This window comes from Aphidius gifuensis, linkage group LG6 (genome assembly GCF_014905175.1).
Source record: "Aphidius gifuensis isolate YNYX2018 linkage group LG6, ASM1490517v1, whole genome shotgun sequence".
NCBI classification, from domain to species: Eukaryota; Metazoa; Arthropoda; class Insecta; order Hymenoptera; family Braconidae; genus Aphidius; species Aphidius gifuensis.
In genome coordinates, this window is record NC_057793.1 from 4,559,495 (window position 1) to 4,585,745 (window position 26,251).

General features: G+C 27.4%; 3 protein-coding genes across 8 annotated transcripts in view; 1 reads left to right on the top strand and 2 right to left on the bottom strand.

The window, feature by feature from the left end:
* Positions 1 to 2,686: 2,686 nt before the first annotated feature.
* LOC122858988 (hsp70-binding protein 1-like) lies at positions 2,687 to 4,720 on the bottom strand. Of its 2 annotated transcripts, none has more exons than XM_044162277.1 (5): positions 4,539 to 4,720; positions 4,376 to 4,437; positions 4,036 to 4,249; positions 3,549 to 3,951; positions 2,687 to 3,444 (listed from the first exon to the last, which is right to left on the bottom strand). In XM_044162277.1, exons 2-5 carry the CDS (start codon positions 4,417 to 4,419, stop codon positions 3,005 to 3,007), a joined length of 1,101 nt encoding a protein of 366 aa, XP_044018212.1. In that variant the 5' UTR covers positions 4,420 to 4,437; positions 4,539 to 4,720; the 3' UTR covers positions 2,687 to 3,004. The 2 variants fall into 2 exon arrangements, with proteins under 2 accessions (XP_044018212.1, XP_044018213.1); XM_044162278.1 differs by having other exon boundaries at positions 2,924 to 3,444; positions 4,681 to 4,699.
* Positions 4,721 to 4,838: 118 nt separating this feature from the next.
* The window catches only part of LOC122858990 (autophagy-related protein 16-1), a 136,630-nt gene continuing 115,217 nt past the window's right edge, over positions 4,839 to 26,251 (top strand). The window contains exons 1-9 of one of the 4 annotated variants that reach the window (XM_044162283.1): positions 4,840 to 5,146; positions 5,234 to 5,367; positions 5,444 to 5,702; positions 5,783 to 5,945; positions 6,026 to 6,114; positions 6,300 to 6,353; positions 6,705 to 6,843; positions 6,920 to 7,025; positions 7,102 to 7,244. In XM_044162283.1, the coding sequence (XP_044018218.1) occupies positions 5,235 to 5,367; positions 5,444 to 5,702; positions 5,783 to 5,945; positions 6,026 to 6,114; positions 6,300 to 6,353; positions 6,705 to 6,843; positions 6,920 to 7,025; positions 7,102 to 7,244 (1,086 nt within the window). In that variant the 5' untranslated portion in view covers positions 4,840 to 5,146; position 5,234. Of the gene's footprint in view, positions 5,368 to 5,443; positions 5,703 to 5,782; positions 5,946 to 6,025; positions 6,115 to 6,299; positions 6,354 to 6,704; positions 6,844 to 6,919; positions 7,026 to 7,101; positions 7,245 to 26,251 lie in introns of all 4 variants that reach the window. The other 3 variants (XM_044162284.1, XM_044162282.1, XM_044162285.1) reach the window with 3 other exon arrangements.
* LOC122858989 overlaps positions 11,147 to 26,251 on the bottom strand; it is a 95,787-nt gene continuing 80,682 nt past the window's right edge. For both annotated transcript variants that reach the window (XM_044162279.1, XM_044162281.1), the window contains 3 exons: positions 15,134 to 15,470; positions 14,349 to 15,014; positions 11,147 to 14,259 (listed from right to left, as the gene is read on the bottom strand). In XM_044162279.1, coding sequence (XP_044018214.1) covers positions 13,669 to 14,259; positions 14,349 to 15,014; positions 15,134 to 15,470 — 1,594 coding nt within the window. In that variant the 3' untranslated portion in view covers positions 11,147 to 13,668. The remainder of the gene's footprint in view (positions 14,260 to 14,348; positions 15,015 to 15,133; positions 15,471 to 26,251) is intronic.

Here is a 26,251-nt window from a genome sequence, read left to right on the forward strand (position 1 = left end):
TTGTGAGTTGCGGTTTTATGCTTTTTGGATTTTTATTTTATATCCAAATTTTACCACAAATTACTTTAATTTAATATTACAAGATTTTAGTTAAATATTTTAAATAAAATCAAACACAAATTTTTAATTTAATATTATTTTAACTCTGTATTTTAATATTTAATTTATATGATATAATGGTACAAGATATGCTTTAATGTATGGGTGATGTGGTAAAACCACGTCACCAAAATATTTATAATTTTATTTTGCGGACGCACTCGATGGTGGCCGGACTGGAAGTGTCGTTTCTAATTTTCTCTCCCTATCGAGACACACATACAAACATTTTTACACCTAAACTCTCTCCGTCTAGTGTCACGGACACTCATACATACATCTTATACATATATATATTTGTACACGCTACATAAATTTTCACGATAGATAATAATGTCCTAATCACCCTCGTCTACTCTGTTTGAGATAGACAAGGTCGATTCATTTTGACTTTTACACTACAACTATTTAATTTGGCATTTAAATTGAATGTAAATTATTGTAAAAATCAGTCAAAATAAATCTATACATAAAATAATAATTTGGAACGACAAGAAGTTTCAAAAAATATAGCAACAATTTTTTGAAACTTCAAGGATATTGAAGCACTTTTCCGGGATAGGTTAAAAATTGCAACTAGTCAATTTTGATCTAGAGGAACTTACCTTTTGCGAGTAAACAGCCACGTAGAAGTTGTCCAGGTATTCTCCAATAATCCAATTAAATCCCATCATATCTTTTTAGCAAATCCATGTGGAAGTTGTCCAGGTAGTCTCCAATAATCCACATAAATTCCGTTCCATCCTCTCAGCGAAGCCATGTAGAAATTGTCAGGGTAGTCTCCAATAATCCATTTAAAAAATAATCCCAAAACAGCAACAGGCACTTTTACACTTTTTACACTTATTTCACTTTTATTATATCACTTAATTTTTTTTATATATTTCTTTTCTAATAATGATCACTAGCACTAGCACTTGCACAAACACTTTCACTCATTTTTTTTTTTATGACCACAAGACGATCGGCACGTGGTCATTTCAAATACTTCAAACTAAACGTAACCGACAAAAAAATTCTAAACGATATTCACTCCGCGAATACTAAGACGAACTGACGAAATTTTACGAAAATATTCTATTATTTTACACTTGTACTTTTTTTTTTTTTTTTTAACCAAACAACCACGAGGTACTTTTTTACTAACCACGAATTTAATGGACAGAAAATTTTCTAAATGATGTTAAACCGATGAAACGCGAAGACAAACTGACTGGAAATCGTCTAGGACTGCGTATTATATAGACTCGTCTAGTCCTAGACGAGGACTAGAGGTCACTTTTTCTATGATTTACTGCCTAGTTTCGCCCTCTGCGCAGATCAGCCATTGGCTAACGCTAGGTGAAAAAAAAAAAAATTTTGAAACACCTTTCGCGCCAGGTGAAAAAGAAAATTTCACGTGGATGCCATGCTCTCGAACCTAAAAAAAAAAACGTGCAAAAAAAATTTCAAATATATTTGTGTGAATTTTAATAATTATTGTAAAAGAAAAAAAATATATAAATGCATATACCATAATTATTTTAAAATTAATTAGAATAATTTGCAAATTAAGATTTTGACTGATGATCAACTTTTCTCGCTGTTGCTTTTCACTGATGACTTGGAAATTTTACAGATCAATTATTTCGACATATAGTATTTAAAATTAAGTAAAAAAACAAATTAAACTTATCAGTTTTTATTTTATAAATTTGTTGAATCGACAATCGAAAAATAAAAATGATCAATTAAACGCTTGCATTTTACGAGGTAGTGGCAATTTAAAATTTGGTTAGAATTATTTTAAATTGCCTCGTGTAGACTACCTCGTGAAATTTTATTATAAAAAAAAATGTGCAAGTGTTTCATTGATCAATTTATTTTTCGATTGTCGATTCAACAAATTTATAAAATAAAAACTGATTAGTTTAATTTTTTTTTTTACTTAATTTCAAATACTATACGTCGAAATTTTTCTGTGAAATTTCCAAGTCACCAGTGAAAAGCAGCAGCGAGAAAAGTTGATCATCAGTCAAAATCTTAATTTGTAAATTATTCTAATTAATTTTAAAATAATAGGTATATATTTTTTTTCTTTTACAAATTATTAAAATTCACACAAATATATTTGAAATTTTTTTTTGCACGTGTTTTTTTTTTTAGGTTCGAGAACATGGCAAATTTTCTTCTTCACCTGGACGTCGACACGTTATGCTGCGCGAAACGTGTTTTGAAATATTGCGTGGCGTTGGACAGCGTGGTGTACAAGTAAATTTATATTTTAAAATTAATTAGAATAATTTGCAAATTAAGTTTTCGACCGATGAGATTTTTTTTTTTATTACGTGTTATTTTAAAATTATTTTAATTATAAACTATTAAATTATTTTACGTGACGAAAAAATTTTGAATGCTCTCCGGAAAATAACTAAATTTTTTGTGGTAAAATCAAGAGAGTTAATTATAAGAGCAGCACAAGATGTTGCTCTTAAAAAAAATATGTTTTTATCATTATTTATGCGTAGAATAATTATCCACAAGTAAATCATTTTTTTTTTAAGCTAATGAAGTTTCAGATAATTAAATTATCAATTGGAGACTCAGCTCAATGTAAAATAATTTTTTTACTTTCAAAAAAATACATAGTTAAATTCATGATAGCTATAATTACATTATTAAAGATTAAAATATATTTCAATTAAAAATAAGTTTAATAAATTCAAAGTAGATAACGAAAAAAAAAAAAAAACAGTCTAACAAATTGCTTTTTTTTTTCAATTATGATTTTTTAAATGAATATTTAATAAATCAAAAAAGTTTAATTAAGTTTACATTAAAGTTATTGTCGGCCAAGTTAAATAAATTATATAATTAAAATACAATTTTTTAATATTCTATTGACAATATTTTATTGTTTTTTTTTTTAATTTTTTAATTGATCAGCAAATATTTTATCAAGTAACTCAGAACACAATTGAGCTTCATCAACAGCTTCTTCATCTTTTAGGTCTTTCAAGTGTCGTTCCAAGGTCATTTTAAGACATAATTCAGCTCGCCTACATTCTCTCAAAGCTGGTAGATTGTTGTTTGCCGTGAGACTATTTAGGAGACTCAATAATCGATCCCTCGTGTCTGGTAAAACTGATTCCATTGACAATAATCCAGCAGCTTGTTCAATAAGTCCCATTTTTATTAATTTTGTACGTATTGGATGTGAATTTTCTCTACTACAAAGTGCTGATAATAAAAATGCTGATTTAATTTGTAATTTTTCAACTGGACTTTGTATAGCTTTCATGAGAATTTTATATCCATCATTAATGTCCATATACTTTAAAGCCAATGAATTACCCCTGACAATGCCTAATTAAATTTAAAAACAAGAAAAAATAATAATTAGAAATTATTAAATTCAAATAGTCATAAAAATGTCATTTTAAAAATTAAAAAAAAAAATAATCACGTACATGATACAGCATAAAGTGCTTTTATTCTTGCTTGTTCAGATGGATCAGTATCAACCATACCCAATAAAATTGGCATTAGTCCCATTTCTAAAATTTTTTCCTGGCAATATGGATTATTTTGTGTTACTTCAGCAATAATATCAGCAGCTTTCCATCTAATTGTACTGTGTGGTGAATTTAGACATGGTCCAAATATTGCAAAACCTCCAATTTTGTAAAAATCATTTGCCATATCCATTGAATCAACATAATTAACAATAATTTCCAAAGCACCCTCAAAATCTTTTGGATCATCTTCAGCTTTCAAGTCCATTACATTTGACAATATTTTAACTGATTTTTGAAGTACTTCTATTGGATTTACTGTCAATGAATTCAAGGCATCATTGAGAAATTTTTTTCGCTAATACAAAAAAAAAAAGAAACAATTAAAAATTAATTTACAATTTAATATTTAAATAAAATAATAAATATTAAATTTTCATACTTCTTCATCAAGTGGTGCAACGGTTGTTGGAACAGATGTATTCTCATCCTTGGCTGCATCCATAGTAAATCTTAGTAAACCTTGAAGGTTTCTAGGCTGTCTTGGCTGATTATCTACTCGTTGAATATTATTTGTTGTTGGTGCTTGAATTGACAATGGTCTACTACTACTTGTCCCCTCATTATTTGAATTATCATTTGCCATATTATTATCACTAAAATATAACAAAAAAAATATATATTATTTATTAATTTTTATCAAGGTTATGTTTATTTTCATATGACTTTGAAATATAAATTTCATCATTAAATAATTTAATTTACATTTAATAATAAATTACCTATTCATCTTGTCCTTCAATCGTCCAGATTGTGATGCACCCATAAACAATTTTCAATTATTCTATTGTTATTTCTATTATATTATTATTATAATAAATTGGAGCAAATTTTGATGATAAAAAATAAAAATCTTTGATTAAGGACAGAAACTGTGTGACTAACGTAGTATTTTATTTTTTATTATTTGTCGATATTATTTTTCAGACTGTGTACTTTTATGGAGATACTTAATGATCACTTGATATATATATTTTTTTTGTTTGTTAATTGAATTTAATAGTATAAATTTTAATACAACACACACGCGTTTGTGATGTCAATTGGCAATGGAACCTTGGCTTACAGGTGTTGGTTTTTTTTTATATATATTTTTTATTTTTACCAATATAACCTTACCTCATGAATGACCGTCAATTGGCTGATAAGTGGTGCTACCTATTGAATAATAAATGTACTTTTTGTTGAGATCAAACAGATCCAAAACATGGAGGTGTATACATCATTATGATGATACCTAATCTAGTATTTACATTTTGTTTTTATTATTTTTTTTAGTTTTTTTTTGTAACATTGGACCGTTGAATGATGATAAATAGTGTATTTTATAATAAAAATTAATTAAACAATTGTTAACATACATTTTTGACGTGCGGGATAAAAATGTGTTGACATTGTATTGTGTGTGTTTTTATTTTTTTTTTTTTCAACTCAAAATAATAATAAGTAATAATAAGTAGTCACAAATAGTGTAGCTTGATAAATATTTGAAGGTTGTCATTTGATCACGATTTATAAATTGTGTGTGCCTTTGACAATAATAAATTAATATTTATAAAATTAATTAATTAATGTGCTAGAATGGCGGGTGATGAATCAACAAGCATAACCTATAATTCAGGTGGTTTAAGAAGCTGGAGAAAAAATATTATTTCTCAACTTCGAAATAGAAATCGATCACAAACATATTGCTTTTATGATTTAATATGTTTACGTGAGTAAAAAAAAAAATTAGATCAATAAAAAATAATAAGCTGAAAGATTTAATTTTTGAAATTTTATTTTTTCAGATAATCGTTTGTTTGAAAATGCAAATACCCTGAGGGGTGAAAATTTGCAATTGACAGTTGCTAATGAGAAATTAAGATGTGAAGTTGGTGGAAATTTTGGATCATCTGGAGCTAATGCAGCCCTGGAGGCACGTCTTTTTGCTCAATCTGAAGAACTCATGACTCTACACAAAAGAAGAGGTGAAAATACACAACAAATTGTTGATTTAAATAATAAAATGCAAGAATTAATGAGAGACCTTCAAAATAAAGAGTCAAGGTAAATATTATTTATTTATTAAGCTCATTATTTCAATTATAACAATTATATTTATCATTATTTAAATTTTATATTTACAGTTTAGCAGAAAGTTTAGAGTTTAATGCAAATTTACGAACAGAATTGACATTTTGTATTAGTGAAAAACGTGACCTTGAAGGTGTTAATCAAATTTTAAGAGATGAATATCAAGCATTGCAGCTTGCATTTGCTTCACTTGAAGAAAAACTTCGTAAAGCTCAAGTAATAATTTACATTTTAAAATCATTATAAACTATTTAATAAAAAATAATTAATAAAATTTATTTAATTTTTTTGATTAGGAAGAAAATCGACAACTTGTTGAACGTTTGATTAAATTAAAAGCTAAAGATGCTGAGAAAATGAATGAGGAAAATGATAATTTTTTAAAGTAAGTATACAGTGGTGTTTTGTACGTTGTGTGAATCCAATTAAACGGAATGACAATAAACGTTACAAAATATGGAAGACTCTACTGATTATTAATTAATTAATAATTCATAGAATATTATCGTCGAAAAAAAAATCCAACTCGCGAAATAGAAAATTACACAAAACTCGACATTTTCATTTCAGTGAGGGTTTTACCAGTCCAACAGCCTTTTTGATGCATAAAATATCAAAATTTGGGTAAGTTTTATAAAAAAAAAAAAAAATTAGGCGCGTATTGGCATTTAACTAAGCTGTTATGAAAAATTAAATTAAGAATCTGCCTGTATATGCACATTTGAATAACAAAAAAAATTAATTTTATTATTAAAAAACAAAAAAAAAAACTGCATTTATCCATCGACTAAACTTGAATGAAGTTAACTGCATTATTTACATTATAATACGCATATAATATCGCTCGGAGTAGGGTCTTCCATAGGACTGTGACGTTCGTTTTTCATTATTATTATTATTAAATAACTAAAATAATCATATCATCATTATCTTGTTTATATTAATATTATTATTGAATTAACAAATGCTTTATAGAAAAAGACAGGCTAAAGTTCAAAAAGATTTAGAAGATGCTGCAAAAGATACTCGGGCTATTAGTCCTGATCGAGCAAGTCTACAAGAAGGTTTAGTTGGTTTATGCGCTTCTGTTCCTGCCAATATTTATCTTAAATTTGTAAGTTGTTTACTTAAATTAATCAAGTGTTATATTTATTATTTAATTATCTAATGAATTAATATTATTATTATAGAGTGGCCATGATGGTGAAATAAGTGCTGTCAAGTGGTCACCTGATAATCGTATTTTAGCAACTGGTGGAGCTGATAGAAAAGTTAAACTTTGGGATATATCAAAAGGTTTTTATAATAATAATATATATGTATATGTACAACAATATAATGTATATGTTCTAACTAATTAATTAAATTATAGGAAGTTACGAGAGTAAAGGAAATCTCGTTGGATCAAATGCCAGTGTTATGTCGGTTGATTTTGATACAACTGGTAATCTCATTCTTGGTTCATCAAATGATTTTGCAAGCAGAGTGTGGTCTGTCAACGATGGACGATTAAGGGTGAGTTTTAATTTTATCTTTATTTCATTTGATATTAATAGTAGCTTAGACGATAATAATTTATTCGATCAAAAAAAAAAAACAATCATGAAAATTAAATTGAAGTATTGAAACACAATTATTTATCGTATAAGAATGGAATAAATTATTCCCAAGTGAGTATTGGCAGAGAAAATTTGGCAATGCTTAAATTTATTTTATATTTATTTTTTTTTATTTTTGGCAATTCTCCGGAGAAAATTCTTACTCGACAGGTACTCGATACAGTGTCCGCCCTGGGCATTTTAATCTCTAGGGTACGATAGAATTTTTTAAACTTTTTTTCGACACTATACTTTAATTCGTAACATTTGTTAAGACTGACAAAGATTTGTGTTTACATTTATTTCCCCGTTTAAAATCTACTAAAAAATCTACAATTATAATACTTTTTTTTTTTGAATTTTTTTTTTAACTTTAAAAACTTGATTTGTTATGTTTTTTATTATTCTTTAAAAAAACAAACAAACAAACAAACCAGAATAGAATTAGTGTGTTATTGTAGATATATATAGCCGTTGTAATATTACATTAAAGTTGGCGCGAGAACAACACATTCAAATGTAACCACACGCTGCCAGTGACGGTTTTAATATATAAACCACTGTTATATGGAAATATATGCATGTTTTTACTGGTTTTCTCGCGCTATTCTGTATCATCCAACTCATACCATACCCCTCGGTTAACCAGTGCACCAGATACGCATTGTTTTACTTCAATTTTCCATCTCTTGATGTTGTCCCTTTTTCCTGCTCTCTCATCACTGATGCGATTATATGTTTATATCTATTTCTCTTGTCCTATGTCATTCTTCTCTCCCTTTTGCCAAAAGTTATGCAAGTTAATTTGAATACCCTGTTAGAGTTGTCGAGCTTGTTATCAGTTCAATCATTAATATATTTATCATATATATATTTTTTTAATTAAAAATTTTTGATCTTTTGTTTTATTCATTCTTTTTTTAATTCTTTCAACAATCCATGTTGGTTTGCTAGTTGATAACTTCATTGATACAATATTTAAATTTTTAACTCGTTGCTTAATTTTGTTCAGTTTTTTTCTTTTAAATTAAATAGAACTTTTATTCAATAAGAAATTTAATTAATTGAATTATACTTTTCTCTTTAAATTAAATAATAATAATAATAATATGAATTGAATTTTTTTTTTAATTGATAGTTAAATGTTTTAATGAATTTTAAAATTATTAAATTTTTCAACTGTTGAATAAATTGTTTAGTTTTCATTTTTTTTTTTTTATTTGTTTGGTTTTATTTGATAAAATGGAATTAATTGCAGTTAAATACATTAAAGTTTTGAACTAATAAACTGTTGGATTTGATGAGTTCATTAACCGTTGACCGTATTTAATTCAATGGAGCCTTATTCAAAAATTTTGGTAATTTATAAGTCGAGTTACTGAATATGATTAAAATTTTATTACTAATATATATATACATAAGTTTATAGTCGGTTCAAAGACGACGAGAAACGATGTCATAAACATTTTATTAATTTCTTTAGAATTTGATAATAAAATAATATTATAGATCAACTTTATTATTTTTTTGATTTACTTTTTTGAATTTTTTTTCGACCATAGAAATAAATTCTAATTGCGAAATACACAGCTATTGTAATTTGTTCATAAAGCCTTTTGGCTTCGTCGCATTTGTTGAGTGGTTTAAAATGATTTTTATTGCGTAATTTTTTTTTTTTATCATTGAGGTAATAATGCAAGAGAGTTGTAAGATCTTTTAATTAAATCTGCATTTAAATTTGAAAATTCTATAGTAATTGAATCTGAATTTTTATCAAAAATAAATTTAGAGTATTTTTAAATAAATAAATAACATATATATGTAATTATTTTTGCATATATTATATTCATGTATCAGTACGTTTGAGCAACATACGTGCATCTTATAAAAAATACATTTTTTAAATAATTAATTTTATTACTGGACACATAAAAAGGAAACATTGATAATATTTTATTTATATTCAAAAAAAAAAAAATTTATTCACGATACGATTGAATTTAAAGCCGTATGTATAAAAGTATATATTCAAGTAAAGCCCTGGAGCTCTACGTGATATGGTAACTAACGAGGGACTTTAATAATTTAAAGTTTTGGGTTAATTACCTCAGAGGGCAGTAACTAACAAGTCTCTACCTCTTTGCCGATGCCAGAAGATTCTCATCCCTCTTATTACCACACCAGTATACTCACCATAGTCAATCTATCGTTGAAAATCCCATTATGCTTCGTCACGTTGTAAAACAAAAGAAAATTTAAGTGAAGCAGCTGCAGCCTCAATTGTGAGGATAGTAATAATAAAAAAAAAAAATATATAAAAAACAACTAGGTAGAAATTGAGAGCAGGTTTTTTTTTTTTATTCTTTATTTAAAAAAATGAAGAATAAAAATTTATTTTTTAACGAAATGAGTTTATTTCACTGCAACACTTCAATGTAGAATGTCTATTAGGTTACCAACCAACGTTGAGATTGTTCGTCTGCGAAAATTGCAAACTCATCTACAAAAGAGACATAAAAAAAAAAAAAAAAAAACAAATAAGAACAACAAATAAAAAATATATATAAAACGTTTTATTATTATAGGATTATTAAAGTAAAATAAAATATAAAAAATCAAAACAATATTGCTGATTTGTTCGTAAGAAAATTTTTTATTTATTTCTCATTATTTAATTATAATTATTATCATTATTATTAAAATTATTCTTGATTGTTTGTATGGTGTGTCTTTGAATTTTAACACAATGTTTTATTTATTTATTTTATTATGAAATAAAAAATAATGAAACTAGTAATAAAGACATACAAAAAAAATAAAGAAAATAAAAAAAAAGATTAGAGAAGCGATGGTGGACAGGAAGGAAGGATATAATGGAAGAATTGCGGATAGAAATGACAAAATACAAAACATTAGACTGAATTTTAATTCACAAAATGACGATAGTAATTATCTTTTGAATAATTTTTGAAAATAAAAAATAGTATAATAAATATTTAAAGAAAGTAAAAAAGGAATATGTCATTTATTTTTGTTATCTGGTGCGACGAGATGAAAATACGACGGTCGAGTTAGTTCTGTACGTGACTGTACACATACTGTCAGAATTTTTGAATAGGACATGGCAACTAATCAGTGGGGTATTTAAATTGATAAAAAAATATATATGCTCCATTCAAATAAGAACGGGTTTGCTTTTTGAAATGAAATATTTTTAATGAGATATATAAAAATAAATAAATATTAATCAAGTTAAAGAATGTGAATTTGATGTCGGTTTGATTGATATAAATAAATGAAAATAAGGTGTACTTGTCAGGGTACAGAATTAACTCAAGCTAGTCGTGTTAACATGCATTGAAATTGTTGCACCTCAGACTCGAGGACAAGCGCGTACAAATGCAATAAGCTCGGTCATCCTCGAGTCCAATATTATATCATCATCAATAATATAATCTTGTTATATTTTCAACAGTGAAAAACAATTATTTTTTTTCATAACTTTAAGTTCAAAATAAATAATTGTTTTTTAACAAACAAAATTTATCATATTTTTATTATGTATATAAATGCATAATCCTTGTTTAAAATAATATTGCATATATTTTTTTATAATGCATGTACGTTCTATAGTTAGTCTAATGAGTATAATTGCAGTCTCCATTGAGTTATGTTGTACCACAGCCTCAAGGCGTTTTGTTTCAACAAGCGTGCAGAACGCGTCAAAGCGGCAGTTCAATTAACTCGATGAAAAGTACATTTTAGTTAATATATAAAACTATATATAATATAAATATATTTAAAGTCTTAAAAAATATTCTCAGCTAGGTTTGTGTGTGTATGATAATTGACAGGATTCCACTGTCACTATCTTTCATTATTTTTTTTTTGTTTTCTCATCTTCTTATCAATTGAAAAGTAATTGCGTTTTTATCTATATCTCATCGAAATAAAACAAAAAAAAAAATATAAGAAAAAATCTCAAACCCTAGCACCACGAAGCAGACTTTTGTGTTTGTATTTGTATGTCTGCATGTGTGTCTATATACACACGCACATTAAATTTATCCTTACGTTACTTAAGTTGATTGGAAAAGAGTTGAATGGAAAAAAAAATAAAAAGGAAAGAAAAGCAAAAAAAAAATAAAATAGAATAAAATGTAAAAAATTCACATTATGCACACTGACTCGATCGATTGCATCATGAACATGCGCAAAAGTAAAACCCTTGAACTGTCCGAACAAGCATTTCACTATACTGACGTTGCTCTTATCTATTTTACCCTCTCTTTGAACCACTTGGTTTGCACATTGTGGATGAGGTCAATATACACGAACATGAAGACAAACTATAAACGCGAGAACTCGGGTAATTGTATAATTTCCTCGTCTTTTAAGCTATCTCTCTTGCTCTCGCTTACTTTTTCTCTTTTATCAATCTATTTTCTATCTTTCTCTGAAACCATTGGTTTGTTTGTCTTCAGTAGTGTATTCTAATCTTCAAGTTTCTCAATTAAATTGATGCTAACGTGGAACGAGCGGTGTTTAACTTGTCGATCATTGCAAGGAATCATACGCTACACTGTACTCATTTGAAACTTTAAAAACTCTATATTCATTTAAATGTATAATTTGTAGATTTACCAGTTGGATATATAGACTTTACAAGTTATTGCTTGTTTATTTTTTATTTTTTATTTTTTTTTGATTTATCTCATTTTTTTTCTTTCTTTTATTATTTATATTTTTTTTTTATTTTTGCTTTAAGCCCCGTATTCGACGTGCTATTCTTCTACTAGAGTGCGGGTAATGGGCCGTTTCTTGAAAAGATAGTAAAAGTGGGAAAAGTATGGAAACGTTTATCGCGCGATCGCGCGTGAATCTTCTTGGAAGCACGATTTCCCAGTTCACATTGAGACTTATTATATATAAATGTATAATAGATATACTCTTGAGCTATATTTTTTTCATTTCTTCATTTTTTTTCTATTTTTATTATTTTCATCGTTTTTACTCGTCTCATCCTTGTCTGAATAATATTTTTATTTATTTTTTTTCGAGTTTTATTTTTGTGTTATGTATTTACTCTTTCATCATATATATTCATCACTATTTTAGCATATTTTTTCTTGTTCAAAAGCTTTTTTTATTTTTTTATTTTTTTTTTCATTGAAACCCTTAACGATGACGTTAATTAAAGACGAATAAAATGAACACCTTGCACTCGTTGATGAAAAAAGCTATCGAGGGCCTACACATCTCTCAGGCAATTCAACTTTTTAATTATCAAACTGGCATTTTATGTTTTTTTTTTTTTTTTGTCTTTCTCATAGCTTTTTCTTATTTCTATTTTTTTTTTTTTTTATTATTTTATTTTTAATATATTGTTTTTTATTTTTTTTTTTTTCTTGCTTTTCTCATTTTCAACTCTACTCCAAGCTGCAATTATTTTATCATTAACTATAATATTTACGTAATCTGCTCGTTTTTTTCTTTTATTCTCAGAGTAAGTGTTAAAAAATAAAAAAATTATAAACAAAAAAAAAAAAAAAATGTCTTATTAGAGAGCATTGAAATCAGAGACTAACGATAGACATTAAAAAGGAAAAGAAAAAAAAAAAAATACATAAAAAGTAAAAATTAATTAATTAATTAAATTTTCTAACGTGAGTCTCATGACTTCTTTTGATCATATTAGTTACGGTATCGCAGCGCGGTATCGACAGTGGAGCCCTGACAATACAATGAAAAAGTCATCGTGATCGCATTACAACGCGTACACAATTTCTATTTAAAAAAAAAAAAAATAAAAAAAAAAACAAATTAATAACTAAGTGGAAGCTAGTGTAAAAACAGGTTGGTCGGTTCGTTGGAAGCTAAGTTACATTTTTTTTTTTTCTTTCGGTGATGATCCTGTTCGACCTGAATTTTCCACCTCACTGTATAGAAAGAAAAAAAAAAAAAAAAACAAAAAATAAAAAAAAAGAACGATAGAAAAGTCGTTGGAGGTTTCACTATTGTGTTCGCTTTATTCTTTTCTTTCATTCTTTTTTTTTTTGTCTTTTTAATTTTTTTTTTTATTTCATTCTGTCGATAGTGAGCGTGCATACGGGTCCTATACATATGCAAGTTCACTATTTGAATAATTTCGGCAATTGCCTGAGAATATAGGCAACAGCCAAGCCACGTCCTTCCTCTCATCAATCACGATAATCATTGAGCCAATTCAAAAGATAAAAAAAAAATAAAAAGGCAATTTACAAAGTAGAAAAAAAAAAATGTGAAATGCACGCATAATCGCAAATGAGCCTTTTTGTTTTTTTTTTTTTTAACGTATTTGTTTAAAATCGCCGCGAGTAACCGGTATCGTAAAGTTTACAAAGACTGTCAGCACGATTTTGCATACCAGCGTGCATTGCAGCGGGCAGTGATACTGACACAGAAAGTGCCTCTTGATGTTTCAATATTTGTTTGCGTCGTTGCCATGTAAATGTCCATGCAGCAATAACAATAATTTGTGCAACAATGAACAATGTAGCAGCAATTATAGCTTCAGTAATATTAACACAAACTCCACCATAACGAGCATTTAAATTGACAATGTCTTCAGCATCAACACCATAAATATTATCACGTGACATTGATTCATGATTACTTGAATTGTCATATAATTTATCACTTCGTTGAAAGCCAAATTTGTCAGTTATTTGTATTGATTGTACAAGTAAAAGATCGTCACGTGCTGATTGTGTTGTTGTTGAACGACGTCTACGACGTTTACCAAAACTAATGACTGATCTTAATTCACCAGTTGATTCTTCTTGATCACATTGTACTGGTTCACAACTTGGCATACATGGTGTTACCAAAGCACGAAATTGTACAACTTCAGAACTTGGAAATTTAAATGCATCAAAATGAGACAATAAAATCTGAAATTACAAGTTTTTTTTAAATTAAAATTTTAGTTTTTTAATAAATAAATAAACAATATAAATTTGAGAGAATTAATTCAACTTACTTTGCCAGTATTGCCAGATTTATAAAGTGGTCCCATGATAATATGATCAGTTGGACAACCACGTGAATCAATAAGTACAATTTCACTTGAATCAACACCATCCATTGCCACTAATTCACGTACAAATATTTCATATGGACTATTGTGATCTAATATTTCAAATTTAAGTGCAAGTGGATCACCAACTTCAGCTGTTGGTACACCATCATTACCATTACGATCAGTTATTTTCATAGCAACATTTGGTGAATCAACAATAACTTCTTCAGATAATGCTGGTGTTATATCACCCTGTACACCAAGATCAACTTCATTTGATACTGTTTTATTTGTTAAATCATATTGACATGTTACAGCAAGACCAAGATCTGAGCTTGTTACAATTGTATCATGATGTTGTATAACAACATCATTTAAATAACGTCCAAGACCTTGTTGTTTAACATTACATTCAAGATCATCATATGCCATTTTAAGTTCAAATTCAAGTGCACCTTTAATATCTTTAACACATGAATTTGGTGAACCTTTTGCATATACTTTACCATTAAATAATTTACTTGTTTGAATTTTTGCAACCATATCACCAGCACGACAATCAATTGTTACATTGTAGCATGAACTAAGTTCGTATGTTGCAGCATCAGCTACTTCTAAATATGGTTCCTAAATTTTTAAATAAATAAAATTAAAATAATTATTAAATATAACAATGAACAAACAAAATAAAAACGGTATATTTTTTTATACTGCAGTTAAAAGTATAAAAAGAAAAGAATTATTACCTGAATGTTGGAGAGTGTTGCTCTTGCATGATGACTAAGTCTGCAGACCATATCGCCAGTATCACCATAATCATATGAATGACAACGGAATGGTGAATTTAAACATAATTCACGGCATTCTTCAGATGTTGCTATTTCCTGATAAACTGAATCAACAGTTTTTAATATACGTCCAGTCAATTTTTTAAATTCACACAATTTAACTGGCTCTTCAACACAATGATTTTCCAAATAGTCAAATCCTTTTGATGTTTGAAATGCACTTGATCCAGCAACAGTTAAACGATCCATGTCTGAAAGTTCACATTCCTTTGTTGCATTTGCATAATTTGCTGATCTGAAAGGAAAATAAAAAAAAGAAAATTAATTATTTTCCAATAATGAAAATTTAAATTGAATAAAATTCTATTAGTATATATATATATTTGTTTTTTGATGCTTGGGCAATATTGAATTGCATGAAATTTGCGACATGCATACATCATCTTTGCACACAAGTGTGATCAATCTTGTTGGCATTAATTTATCGTCACGGAAGTTTTGCGACGCCCGCCCGCCCGCCGGCGTTATACTGTGACATATATAGGTGTAAAACCAACGACCAATATACGTGCACACTAGCAATAAACTTTAAACTCGAGTGATTAACCGCATCTATAGATATATATCTGTATACATGACTTTTCAAATGCGGGTAATCCGTTTGCGGTACGCTGTTGTCATTATTATTATCATCCACCGGATATATACATATAAATGATAATAAAATAAACATGGCATATTTTTTCTATCAGATTATTTGCGTGCTTTTTCATTTAAATTTTTTTTTTTTTTTTATTTCATGCTTGCCAACAGATTATATTTGCCCGTATGCCCCCAAAAGTGTATATATATATTTTTTTCTTTTTTTTTATGTATTTTATGCGAATCAAAATTGAAATACAAATTTTTTTTTTTTTTTTCATTTATCAAACACGTATAAAAGACAATTATGTATTATTAAAACATTTTGAATTTTGTGGTGAGATTTTTCACACATATTTTTTTATTATTTTTATTTAAAAACATGGACCTTTTACCTCTATGGTCTCAGATACACGTTTTGTGCATGGTTGACTTTGTTGGCTCGTAATAAATTTGATTCAAGCCAGTCTAGCGTGTTAAGCTTTTTCTTCCAAGTGACAGATGATTTTTTATTTATTTTTATTTTTTCCTTTTTGCATTGAATATTTTTTTCATTATTTTTATTCCACTTTTATTCTCCAAGTTAATAATGAATATAGTAGTTGAAGTTAATTTTTTATTGTTACTACAAGTCCAAATGAGGTTACTACTATAAAAGCTCACGGAGATTTTGTTTTACCTCATTTTATAATTTTTTTTTATTTTTATTCATCTTTAGCACTCTGGGCCCTCGACAAAAGGTACCTAATAGAAACTCGACCAACTTGGAGTATAAACCTCGAGGGAAATTTTAACCTTTCACGCAGATGTTTAATGTAAACTTAACTTTGCTAAAATTTGCACACCATTTCTTTTTTTTTTTTTTTTTACTTGTTTATCTGTTATAGTCATTTATACATTTAATGCTATTTACAGTTTTTTTTTTTTTTCCATTAAATTTATATAACTAATCATAACAATTTATTTAAAATTATTATTTTTATTTTTATCAAGTATTTTTATTCATTTTTCAAATTATTCATTTAATAATATTATTTTCAAACAATTGCGAGAATACAAATAAGAACAAGACAATAAAAAAATATGGATAAAAAAAAAAAGGGAAAAGAGAAAAAGTGAAAAAAACATTATGTAGCAATCGTGTACGACTGTAGGATGAGTTGTAGAATGAAGCGATGGGAAAGAATTACAAGTCGTTCGCCCCGTTGCATCACGATGAATTTAAAATTATTCGTCTGTACGGGCGTGTACCGCAGTAGCATCAACTATTGCCGAGAATTTTTATATATAGTATATATTCTCGTATTTCTATCAGTTCTTGTAGCAATACTAACTCAAGTTCTCTACTCTTCGTCTACTTTTTTTTTTCATCTTTTTTATTTTGCTCCTGCTCAAGCAGACGTCTCGGTTTATTGCAATATACGTATTTACCCTCTTTGCACTCATCTTCATCTCTCTCTCTTGCTCCTTTTTCTATTTCTCTATTTCTCTAAGCCTCATGCACATATATATTCTCAGCATATTCCCATGTCAGTGAAAATTGTTGCGCATCTTTCAATGATTTCCATCTCTGTCCAAACTGCCATAAACTATATCACGATGACGGCCAAGTTGCTTTTCATATTAAATTTCATCATCCAAGCAACTTTATATATAACAAACAAATACTAATGTAACTTTGTTAATGTTGCTGTACATAATGTAAATTATTTATATAACTAATAAATAATAAATAACTTTCAACGTGTGTTTCACCAAGAATTTATATATGAAAATATAAATTGAATAAAATATTTATACGTGCGTTTTTATGAAAAAAATTAAATAGAAAATTAAATTAAATTAAAAAACCATCAGTGCAGAATGTAATGTATGCATTCAAGTAATATTTTTATTGCACACAGTAGCACACGCGAAGAAAATTACTGATAAAGTCGTCGTATCTATATCTTGTGCTTCCGTATAATCTACCACACTTTGTGTAATACCTTGGGTGCAAGAGAAGGTTATATGTATATATATTCCAGTAGATGCGTTAGTGGTATAAAAAGTATCTTCAAGCGCAGATACCAAGACTATCGAACACTTTGTTAATGCCAGATTATATCTTTCTTCGATAAATATAAATAAAACTAGCTTTATAAAAGATTAATCGCGTATATATAACAATAAGAAAAAACTCTTTAAAAAATTCAAAAAAAAAAAAAGAATTTATTAAGATTCCATTGATGCAAAATGAGTAAGGAGAAAATAGAATGTAAAAAATTGAAGAAAAAAAAAAAATGGAATTTTGTAGATGCTAATTAAATTTCATAGTTTTTTTATTTATTTTTTCGTCACAAAATTTTCTGTTGAGTTTTGGATATAACGTTTTGTTCATCTTCTATTTTCTCTCGTCGCTCGTCGTATTCGTCGAATTCGCGTGCCCAAGCGGAACGCAATTAACGTTTGTCAGCAAAAACACGGCGACATTACTGGTATGCCGAGGACAGCAAGTCGACCACGCTTAAACTTTACTTATTATACACGAGAAAGCTTCAAGCATCTCTCCTCTTTTTATTCAATTTTACTACAATTTACACTTTTTTTTATTTTTTTGAAATATTTCTTCGCCTACCTTCTTTTATTACCTCATACTAAATTAGTTGAATAATATTGCAAAATTTAAAACTATTTCTCACTTGAACAAAACTATATTAAATGCCATTTAAATATAGATATATAGTTTGACAATATAAAACGAATAATGCAGATAAACATTTCATGATAAATATATATGTATTCAATTTGAGGTGAATATATATAGTTAATTAATATTTGTGTGATATCAGAGTAAAATTGAGATGGACTTTATAAAGCTTTTGAAGCAATTATGCTGTTGGAAATTGCGTTTAGAACTAAATATATATATATGTATATATGGTATGTTTAGGTAGAGTGTCTGGCAGGTTTCTGACAGGGGTTTTGGTCGAACGAGCATCAATTTACATTTTCCTGACACGTGTGTGGTAACTCTGTGGTACTATGGTCTTGCGTATACAGCAGTTTTGATGGTTCTATAGCTTTAGCTTCATTCACCATGCATATGTATCGTACAAAAATATATATCCATGTATATTCATCTCTTTTTCAATGTATTGCATTCTGTTGTCAGATTATATTGAGCCACACAATTATTTGACTTAATCGACATTGGAATTTCGAAAATTTAGTTAATTCAAATAAGGAGAATACTTGAGCAAAATGTTACCATTCATGTAACCTCAGGGTAAAATCACGTACACATTTATATATGTATAATATTTATGTGTATGTGTGTGTGAGAGATAGAGCAATGCAAGAGAGAAAAAGATTTAAAATTGTGTAGTAAAGATAAAGAGAAATATAGAAAATAAGGTAGATATAGAAAACCTACTCTGTCATGGGGGATGAAAATCTCGTGGGGTTGAAATGTGGTGAACATATTTTACCCTTGAGGATCACAAACTGGTCGATTCTGGGCTTGTGGAAATATATATATATATCGAGTGTCTGTAAGGAATAAGGTGAAAGAGGCCAAAAGCAATCCCCTATGTATGCTTATCCCCAGGTAACATTTCTATAACCATTGGAATCTAAAAATTCGTAACATTCGTGAAAACTAGAGATCCAAATTTTATATATACTTATAAATTTTATATTTCATTAAATTATTAGTATTTTTATTTATTTTTTTTTACTGTTATTAACAATAAATTTTTATTGAAAATGAGATTTTTTTGGAAATAAAAAAAAATTGACATTAATTTTTAATATTATTTTGAAATTTTTCCAACTTTTTTTTTTAAAAATTTTTATATTTTTATGATGCATGGACCGTGTGATTGCAGATGGCATATTTCCAAATCCCGTTAGGCAAATGTTTATGACTAATTCCGGTGATGATTCATTAATTGTAAAAATAATGAGCAAATGAAAAATATTAATAGTTTAATTTATATTATCATTTTTTTTTTTTATTTTACAATTAATTTTTAATTTTATTTTTATATGTTGTAATTAACATTGAGCCCAGAATTAGTTGTAAAAGAAATATGGATATTATCATTTGTGTTTGTTTGTTGAATGTATTTTGTTGTGTTGTTTTTGTGTCTGTATATATATCTAATGTGGGTTATGTTGGTGTTGAACTAATGCTCGTTATCTCGACATGTCGACTATCTAATGGTTTGGCTTAATGGCCAGGTGACGATATATTATATTGTCCACTATTTCTACAGTTTAACGCCCACACTAACTGATCCTTGACGAATCTCAACACACACACAAACAATTACAACTCCCCTATGTTACTTTAATTTTTTTATTTTTTTCAACTGTGTGTTAATTTTATTTGTAAAAATAAATAACTCGAAAAAACATATAAAAAAATATGAAAACAATAATAGAAGAAAAAATGATAAAAAAAAAAAGAAAAAAAAAATCTATTTTTCCATTTCAAAGCGGTAAAATAAAAATAAACGAAAAAATTGAGAGAAAAATATTTTTTCTTTTTGAACAAGGCAAAAGAAGGATGAGAAAATATATTATTATTATTACGATTATTTTTTTTTTTCTATTTGAATTGTAGGATGGTGAAAAAATACGCCGATAGAAGAAGGATAGTGTAGGAGGCGAGTAAAAAAAAAATATGTATGTTAGAGGGAGGTAAAAATGGGAGGTCGAGTCCATTCGATCGGAAAATAGATGAAAAACGCGTCGGATTCCCTAGCCACTTTTCCAATGGCAACTACACTCCCAGGCGTGTGTTTGTGGGAATGGTTACGTCGCAACCAGCCAAAACGAAATGTCGGATCAATATATATATAAATATAGTAATTCCCAGTGGATTGGTTGGCGCATTCTCGAGTACTGAAAAATTTACGCATAAATCAGCAAAAAAAAATATAAAATTTTTAAAATAAAAAAATACGCAATTTATTGATGTTACACGTGCCCTTGGAATCGACCTACATGCCATCCCTTTATATTTATCTATCCATACATGGGAGACTCTCCCTCTCTCCCCCATTGTTTTTATAATTTTTTATTTTTTCATTATATTTTTCCACCCTTATAAACCACTCACTTTTCATGTATAAAGTGGAATTTAAATGTTTTTTTTTTTTTCATTTTGTTTTTGATGATATGCAAAAATTTGTAACGATGAATTTCATCTGCGTCAGCTGAGCTGTCTATTGAAGGTTCAAAAATAATGAAGAGTATAGGCACGTGATCGACAGTGATTTCAATGAAAAACAAAAAAAAAATATATATATATTGTATATAAAACAATATTAGATTGGAAAAACAAAAAAAGAGAAATATAAAATAATGAAAAAAAAAAAAAAAAAATGTATAAAGATTAAAATAAAAATAAATATAAGCTTTATTATAATTCTACTAATTGGTAATGTTTTTTAATTTTTTTAAATTTTTTATATTTATTTTCTGTTCCAGGTAAGCTACTTTGTACAAATGAGGGTATTAAATGCACTTGAGAAAGCAGTAGAAATACAACCCTATTAGTTTTCTCAAGCAGTAAGTGATGGTGTTGGTATTTAATTCGTCACGGAAATGTATTTGAGGAAAACAAGTCATTTTAGTGTTGCCCCGAGTGAGCTTTCTGCAAATTAGAACAGTAATCAAGGTACAAATCTTGCCTTTTTATTTACTATTTTATTTTTATCATCATTTTTTAATAATTTATTATTCTTCTTATTACTACATTTTTTTTATTTTCAACCTTTATATTATTATAAAAATATGAGGTAAAAAACAAAATGCTTGTTTCACCAAGTTTTAAACTTGTCGATTATTTGCCATGAGTCAGCGAGTAAAAAAAACTGTTGAGATCAATTACCTAGTTGTACCTAGTCATGCTCTCTGATGCTTATAAAAATTTTTCATTTTTTTTTTTATAAAAAAAACTATGAATACCTGAATTTTATTTTTTTAATTCTTTTTTTTTTCACTATTCTAATTTAGAAAAAAAAAAAAACCTCCAAAGAATTTTAAAGATTTTATTCAGATATTTTTATATCTTTTTTTTTTTACATTAAAAATCTGATGTGAAAGGGTGAGATATATTGAAGTAAGCCATTTTGGTCCGAGTTTTTGAACGTAAAATAGGCAAGTTTTTATTATAAGATTGTAAAAGCATCAAGCATTTGAGAGAGCAGTAAAATAGTAAGACCAAAAAGAAGGAAAGAAAAAAATATATATATATCCTTTCGCGCGAATATATAAAATCAGCATATAGATGTTGAAAATATTTTTGAAGCTTTTTTTGGTTTTCAACCAGTAAAATGAGAAACTGAAAAGCTAAAAGAAGCTTGAGGAATTGCTTGGGGGCGGGAGAGGGTGGATGCATGATGAGGTTGTTTGCAAAAGTAACGAGAAGTAGATTTTCAGAAAATATAAAGGTTCGGACCTCTTTTCAAGAAGTTTCACGATACATGCAATACTGCACTGACCGTAATTCAACGGGATTTTTTTTTTAAATATTCACGCTATTCAACATAAGTCGAAAAGTATTCCAATACATAATAATAATTGAAATTTTCATTTCCCATTCTTTGTGAATCATAAAAATAAAACAAAATACTAATAGATTATTTTTCTCGTATTCTATAAATGAATATTTTAAATATACATACAAAATACAACTCCATTAACAATATAGATTTTAAATTATTATTATTCAATTTTAAGCTTTATACGTTTTTTGATATTTTTTTTTTGTTTTTTTTTTTCATTTTAGTTAATGGAGTTTAAATGTATTAAATTGAAATCAATTTGATAATAAATATTGTAGCTTTTAAAAATAATTATTTTTATATTTTAAAGTTTCATAGAAATTTACAAAAGTTTTATGTTATATATTTATATATGTACTTAAAACTTGAAGCTGTATATATATTATTAACATAGCAAATAATTAGTAACTATAAAGAATAAAATTCAGCATATAATATATTTTAAGAGGTCGAAAAGACAAAGTCTTTAAAACATGTAACGGTGTGTGTTTTGATGTACTGAGAGAGGGTTGAGCTACAATCTCGCGACTTCCATTACATACTCATTCGTTCGTGTGTTTCCTGCAAGCTAATTGCCCCATAGAGCCGTTATTCGCTTGCGCGTTTGAATTTTATGAAAGACCCCAAAGGTGCCGTTAATGTTGCGGTGAAAAACCGCTTAGTATTCATTGTTTTGTCTTTTGCCAAAACTATTTTTTTTTCATTCTATTTTATTTTTTAACATTAAAATCAAAAACTTTTCATTCGGGTTAACCACAAAAAAAAAAAAAAAAATCAGTAATTTAAAATTGAAAAAATGTAAATTTTAGAACATTAAAATATATCAAAAAACAAATAAAAAATAAAATATTAAATTTGATGGAAAATATACATGTAATACAAAATATGTGTATGTATAATAAATAAGTATTATTTCCGTATTGTTGTGCTCACGTTGTGTTGTTGATGAGAAATAAAAGAATGCATTTGTGGTTTAACCATAATCGTTATCGTGAATCATAGGAGATAGAGCATATACCATGTGAGTGCCCTCAGCCATCCACAACTCCAATATTAACATTATATAACATACAACAATTTTATGATTAATATCTAAATAGCATCGTCTTTTTTTTTTTTTTTATATATTTATTTTTATATAAAAGATTTTTTTTTCTATTCATCAAAATCATATTTATTTATACTGCGTACGTTTCTTTTAATCTTCAAATTTACATTTCGTTTGATATATATGAACTTTTTAATTTTTTTTTTCATTTTTATATTTATTTTTATATCTTGGAAATGGAAATAATTTAAAACTATTACTGAGATGTAAAATACTACTGACATGCATTTAAAATAGTTAGAAGAAAAATATTTAACATTTGTTTTTTTATTTTTCATTTATTTACATAATTTTTTTTAATAAATATTTTTCTTGATTTTGTTTTTAATTTATTATAACTTTACTCGAAAGAGTAAGAAAAAAAGAAAGAATAAATAAAATATTTGCCATTTTGTTAGGTATTATTTGATAGTTGTATGTACAGAAGTACAAAAGTAGCTATACAAGTACATACTTTGAATTTTCAGTTAGCTTAGAAACTTAGTATTGCGATATCGCTGAAGCATGATAATTTAACCATGGTCGTTCTTGTGCTCTGGCACTTTTGCACTGCTTTTCTTGATGCTCTTACTTCAATATTTACTATATATACATATACATGTAATTCTCTGATTCCTGTTGTTTTTTTATTTATTTTTTTATTTATTTTTTCTCCAATTCACGTTCTTCTTGATCTTTTTTTTTATTATTCTTGTGTTAGTAATACGATCGTATACGACCACGGGGAAATAATGCAAATAGTTATATACTACTCTTCGAGTATACTTGAAAACAAAGTTAAGTCACGTACGTTCATCACAGAATCTGATATTAACCCGTGTGACTATATACACAAGTCGATTTTCAGTGCTACTGAATCAAAAATTAAATTTAAAAAAAAAAATCATAGATATTTATTTTAAAAAATAAAAAAATATTTAAAATTTTTAAGATTATTTTAATCTGAATTTCTTCATTCATATTTATTCGTCTGTTCAGTTGCTTTTATTTTTTTATGATTTTTTTTCGTCCAATTACTTGGTTTATGAGCCCATTGTTTTTATTTTTTTTCTTTTACGAGAAGAGTGAAAAAAAAAAAAAAATCTCTGAAGCATAATACTCACGTACACACATTCACCAAACCCATGATAATAATAATAATAATAATAATAATCAGTGTGGATGATAAAAAGATGTATAATAATTTATATAACACAGGAGTGCACTTTGGTATAAAATTTTACCGATTGTAGAATTTTTGGCGCCGTTTTTACAGTGACTAACTCCACGTTGTGTGCTTTTACTGGCAAGGTTTCAAGTCCTTTGGGTCTGGATAATACTGTTAGACACATTTATATGTATACGTATATAGTTTTGTATATGCTCAAGAAGTGTTGAGAGTATACTGGAATGAGTTTTTGAGTGGGTGAACAATGAATTTCGCACTTATAATTGGATGTACCGTTGTCGCGGACAGTGCTCTTAATGGTAAGTGCCCAGAGGGCTTTTTCTAGAGTATATATGATTATATGTATTTGTATAAAATGTATATGTGTACAGAGATTGTACAAAATTGGAAAATATGAAAACTAGAAATTGGGGTAAAAGACAAAAAAAATATAAAATAAAGATAACCTACTTTTGTGGCCAACTACCCGACATTTTAAAATATTTCTATATATTTTATTTATTTCTAATACTTATAACACAGTTCAGTGTATAAAAAAAAAAACTATTTTTCTGTTTTAAATTCCAATTCCAGTTTAAAATAAAAATAAAATAAAACAACAAGAGAAAAATACGTCTTCTTTTGATATACAAATCGCGTGATTGAAACAGCAACTTGTTTCTTCGTGTTTTCAGTTTGAATTTTTTATTTTAAAAATAAATAAAATAAATAAAAAATAAAAAAAATATTTTCCACCCATTTCCTGGGTCTCAGGCCTCTTGCTCATTTTCTTATTCACTTGCTTTCATTGGTTATAGTTTACGTACGAGCCACGTATCACCTTGGCAATGTACCCTTCTGGGTACAAACACCACACACTATAAGCATCTCTTGGCATTGCATGTGCTCACCACTTTTCCTTATAGCTACATGCATATAAATATATTATTATTATTTTTTATTTTTGCATATATACATAGATGCATATATAACTCGTTGATACCTGGAACTCAGCATATATAACATATACTCAATATGGGGCGCGGTTTTATACCGACAGCACGCATGGGGGGCCTCTCTCTCTTTCTCTCTTTTTTTTTTTTTTTTATGTTTTTCTATGCAAAATATATATATATTGGTTTGGTTATGGATGTACGTGGTAAATCTGTGCGGCCTGACTCTTATTAGAAACCGGCGATCTCATTATAACGCCATAGTTGTGCGACTCACTGGCATCGAATTTTATCTCACATAATTCAACACACACACACACACACACATACCTGTATATTATATTTATTATAATATAAAATATAGACAGACATACACATGATTATATTATATTATATTACATTTATTGTAATTGAGGATTATATACCCAAACTACAAGTTATTCAACGTGATTCTTCAAACGATAAAATTATTATTTAAATAAATTTTAAAAATTAAAAGATATCATTTTTTATAAATTTTTATTCACAATATTTTTTTTGTGTCTTTTTTTTTTAGAATTGGCAATTACTTCCTGCAATATATATATAAAATTTTACGATCACTAAGTACATTTTACAGAGTATAATTTTTTTCTGCCCTCCAGGCTGAATAATTTTAAAAAATTTTCT